Source organism: Papilio polytes, unplaced genomic scaffold (genome assembly GCF_000836215.1).
Source record: "Papilio polytes unplaced genomic scaffold, Ppol_1.0 DF821289.1, whole genome shotgun sequence".
Classification (NCBI taxonomy): Eukaryota; Metazoa; Arthropoda; class Insecta; order Lepidoptera; family Papilionidae; genus Papilio; species Papilio polytes.
In genome coordinates, this window is record NW_013527915.1 from 3,044,050 (window position 1) to 3,048,443 (window position 4,394).

Below are 4,394 nucleotides of genomic sequence, written 5' to 3' on the forward strand. Positions count from 1 at the left end.
GCATTTTTGTACGCAATGACGGAAAAATATCGAAGATGTAATAAAAAACGGTGACCTATTTTTATTATCAACACCAAAACATGATATCTGTTGACAGCAAACAGCAAACAAAAGATAGAATTATTTTGTGCAAATTTAAAATCATATCTCCAAGAAAAGGCTCCATAACAACGAAAAGAATCATCGCATATTCATTAAATTCTGTCAAGATAAACGTAATTTCGCGAGACCTAAAAAACTTCTCTTTGATAATAATAATATTGACATCGGTATTATATTATTAAATTATCAGATTTTTTCCTACATTAATGAACATTTTCGAATTCTAAAAAGATATTTTAATACTTCGTTTCGCAAACTACACTTGGAACAGCTGTGCGACTGTCGATTGTTTCGCCACCAATCCAACTATTTAGCTGCACAATTAAAAATCGAGTAGTGTGCGCACCTCCATATAAGCTCATAGGAAACAAAACGCAACAGTTATGCGATAGTTTGAACAAAGGTGTGCGCGCTAGTAATGTGTATGTCATTTTTTATGGAATGTACAGTTTAAGCTTGCCTTATCAGTTAAGAAGCTGTTAGCTGTTACATATTTAAATGTCGTTTCAGTATTATAACCGTTGGAAAGATAGATGTCATGCTAAATGAGAAGTCGAGATATTAAAAAATAGTAAATTTTATAACCTCATTTATGAAATCGGTTAATAATCAATGATTTATCGATTTAGTTTTATAGTTTTACTAACAGAACGAGCGAGTTACAGCAAAGATAAATAGGTTGTCAGTGTTTCTAAATTACCTTTGTCACAACGACTAAATGCGGTTTCGTCTTGCAGGGAAAACTCACCTAACAAAGTTGTGGCACTAACTAAACTTTGACCATCGTTCTAGCTCACAATTTAAAACCGAGTTAGCTATTTAGAAAATTATTTACTTACTTTTAGAATTCTGCTTCAATGATAAACTTTAATATTACAAGTGATTTTCATATTTTAACTTTTACAAAAAAATTATTGTTTAAACATAAATCATTTATGTTCATTCTAGCTTTCGCCCACGAATCCGTCCGGGTGGAATTTAAAAAAAAAACAAAAGCAAGTAGCCTATGTGTATTTCCAGACTATTCTCTACATCTACGCCAAATTTCATAAAGATCCTTTCAGCCGTTTAGGCTACAAACTCTAACAAACATCCATCCATCCATCTAAACTTTCACATTCATAATATTTACTTACTTCGGAAGAAAAATCATTAATAAGTATGCTTTTACAGTAAAATTAATGCCAATAAATCACGTATTTAATTAAATAAATTGTTAATAAAAACATAAAAACCATTAAAAAGTCAGCAATATCCAAATTTACAGGCCTCTGTCATGAGTCCTAGCAACATTTGCGTCACTTCATCCCCTTGCTCTGGAATCTTTTCAGGTGACCAATAAAATAACCTCCCCCGTAGCTCGTATGTATAAACTAAAGGAACGTTTAGAACACTCCGGACCCAATCCATGCTTCCGCCAGATGCTTTATCTGAAAAATGACAAATAAAATAGATCGACGGTCCCTACGTAAAAGTAAGTAACTGCGAAAGTCGGAGTTTTAAAGAAGAGCTAATAAATAAACATCAATCACATACACAAGCTAATAATGTTCGGAAAAAATATTATTATTGATATGAAATATCCGAGAATACTTACAAAGAATTTCCGCGGCAGTCGCTGGTCCGCGGTATCTTTTCTGTTTGCTTTTTTCGTGTCCATAATCAAGAGATACATTACCAATTTTGACCTATAAAAATTTTGTTTATTAGAATTTTACTGTTGCGTAAGTTACATTATTTTATGTTTGTACTTACCAAGTCATCATAATTATCGATATGTTGATTGGAATCGGAGTACGGTACTAATAATATCTCGGCGTTTGAATGGAGGCTTATATACGCCAGCAAGTTGTCTATGCCCTTTATATAGGACGACAAAGATCTTGTTTCTATTTCTGAAAATGGCTTCGTTCCAGCGTATATTTGGTAATCGCAGGGATCATCTGATGAAGACTCTTCTAGAAGTGAAAATATAGTGGTCAATGTTTTGTTTTGCAGGCGGATAACAAAGTATGCCAACTAAAAACTTACTTACTTTTATTCTGCTTTGAACTAATACAAAAATTAATATGACTATTTTTGATTTTCATCGTTTAAAAGAAATCGTGATTTAAGCGTTTTTAATTCTGGTGTTGTATAACTTACGTCCCCAATTGTAATCCCAGTTCCTGTTAGGATCAGCACCAATACATCTGTTGGATGACTTTGATAAGGTTTTCCTCCAAAATCTATCCTGTTTGAATTAGCAGAAAATATAATAGAAAATGTTACTACAATAGATTCACGACGATCCATCTCACTTTTTTTTTAAATATTCTTCCAACTTAAAGAACAGTCGATTTACTAAAACTGTATTCTTTGATGGTCATAATGTCGGAACTAGTAACTGTGGTCTGCATTTATGCACAACTCATGGTCAATAATATTGCAATTCTTAATTCTTACACGAATAAAAAAATTACCACAGTATAGCTGTGATGGTATCCATCAGGATTACACGAGGGAAAGATACGCCAGTCGAACTGATCTCTGATATGCGTTATGTTCGAGTCATTGCTCGTTAGTAGTTCATTGATGAAGTACGTCGTCGTCGCCGGGGCGATCCATTCTCTCGCATGTATGCCTGATGAAAAAAATAATTAGCATTATATCCCTATAATATTTATATTATTTTATGGGTAAATAGATTTGAATTAACTCATTTAAAAGAACAAACACATGACAAATGAAATCTAACATTCTAGACGATTCTACCTTAATGTTTTCGGACTCATGAATGTCATGTCGTGTTATTTTATTTGCACTTATGCCTGAAAAAAAGTTCGTAAATAAACAAATCCTTTCCACCTCTTCTTTAAGGCTTACTTAATTTTTAGGGTAGTATTAAAATATACCAGATTCAATGAAGACAACAGGTTTAGGAGCATTCCGTTGTGAAGTATTGATCCGCAGACCTAATATAGTCCGACCCTGATAACTTTGACCTCCGGCTATTAGCTCCGACCAGCTTGGATATGTCTTGCTCATATTTGTCAAGTAGTCGTTAATCTGTACAGTATGAAGAAATGTTAACCAAATGCAATGGTAATTCTTGTTTTATGAATTTCCAATAAATAAATTAAATCGTGGATTACATTTTAGTGTCTTTTAAATATCTTTTTGCTTGTGATGTTTTTAATGTATTGTGTGAAAAAAAAATATTATTTTTAATAAGTACAACTAACATCATCAATATCGTAATACGATGTCCATGAAAAATCTCCTTTCCCGGGAAGTATTGATCTTTCCAATTGAATTATACTAAAAGAAAAAAAAAGTTTCGTATCAAAAAACTGTAAGTATTCAAATTACTTAATACTAAAATAATAATAGTTATTTTATACCAATAGCTAAATTTAACAAACTGCAATATTTACTTACTTTGATATGTCTTCATACAAGATATTGTACATTAAATTTTCTTCAGTTACTATTTTCATAAAAAATGATACTAAAGATGGAGCAATAACAAATTCTGCAACATCTTTACTACTGCTGTAGACTAGAGAAGCCTAAAAATTAAACGTATTAATTTTTGAGACATCAACAAAAAAAAAAACTGAAAATTGCATTTACATCATTTTTCTTCAGGGCCTCTGTTAATCTTTTTATACCGTGTTGAGTACCATGCACTTCGTAATATTTATAATCTTTGTAAGATTTGTAATTATCGACAATTTCGGACGCAACACATACAAGTGCTGTAAAAAACAAAAGTAGATAATACTTCATAGTTAAGGACACGGCCTGCTCAATAGGCATATAAACTTTGAAGCGGTAACTACAAGAAGGAATGTTTTAAATAGCGTTTAACTAATTACAATACTCTTACATATGTTGGTTGTACTGTCATTTGAGTGACTATTTTATTACGGTTAAGGCAGTGCACAGATTGGCAGACAAAAACAAAAACGAACTAACTAAATTAATACAAAAAAAAATATTTTAAATACTTGACAAGTAAAAAGTATTGAAGTATTTTTGCAAATTGTTTTTTATCTGTTTTGCTGCATTATTGAATTAAATGCAATTTATTTGCGTTGCTTTTCGATAGTTTTGTTAGTATATTATCTTACATTATCAACAATATTTTCTGTATTTCTAATATTGTTACAAAATAATAGAAACGGAAGTAGTAGTGGGGGGTAGTTTCGTATAAGTCTTTGCAAGGAATGAGGCGCCCCTTTAGTCTCTCAGTCGCTAACAAGCTCTCTAGCCGTCAGTACCTCAGTTCCTTCAGGAGCTCAGGAACT

At 31.9% G+C, this 4,394-nt stretch overlaps 1 protein-coding gene across 1 annotated transcript; it reads right to left on the reverse strand.

The window, feature by feature from the left end:
- Positions 1-1,274: 1,274 nt before the first annotated feature.
- On the reverse strand, positions 1,275-3,924 carry LOC106109469 (zinc carboxypeptidase-like). The gene is made up of 9 exons (XM_013290979.1): positions 3,718-3,924; positions 3,523-3,653; positions 3,327-3,402; positions 2,997-3,150; positions 2,565-2,725; positions 2,248-2,335; positions 1,858-2,060; positions 1,700-1,790; positions 1,275-1,532 (listed from the first exon to the last, which is right to left on the reverse strand). The coding sequence occupies exons 1-9, from the start codon at positions 3,901-3,903 to the stop codon at positions 1,348-1,350; spliced, it is 1,275 nt and encodes a 424-aa protein (XP_013146433.1). The 5' UTR covers positions 3,904-3,924; the 3' UTR covers positions 1,275-1,347.
- Positions 3,925-4,394: the final 470 nt, after the last annotated feature.

What these genes read in the sequence shown, in the direction of transcription:
- LOC106109469 (XM_013290979.1), bottom strand. Translation starts at nt 3,903, where the DNA reads ATGCCTATTGAGCAGGCCGTGTCCTTAACTATGAAGTATTATCTACTT. An exon ending in TTGTATGAAGACATATCAAA is followed by an intron (nt 3,403 to 3,522) that starts GTAAGTAAATAT and finishes TTTTTCTTTTAG; the next exon opens with TATAATTCAATTGGAAAGAT. An exon ending in GACTGCCGCGGAAATTCTTT is followed by an intron (nt 1,533 to 1,699) that starts GTAAGTATTCTC and finishes GTCATTTTTCAG; the next exon opens with ATAAAGCATCTGGCGGAAGC.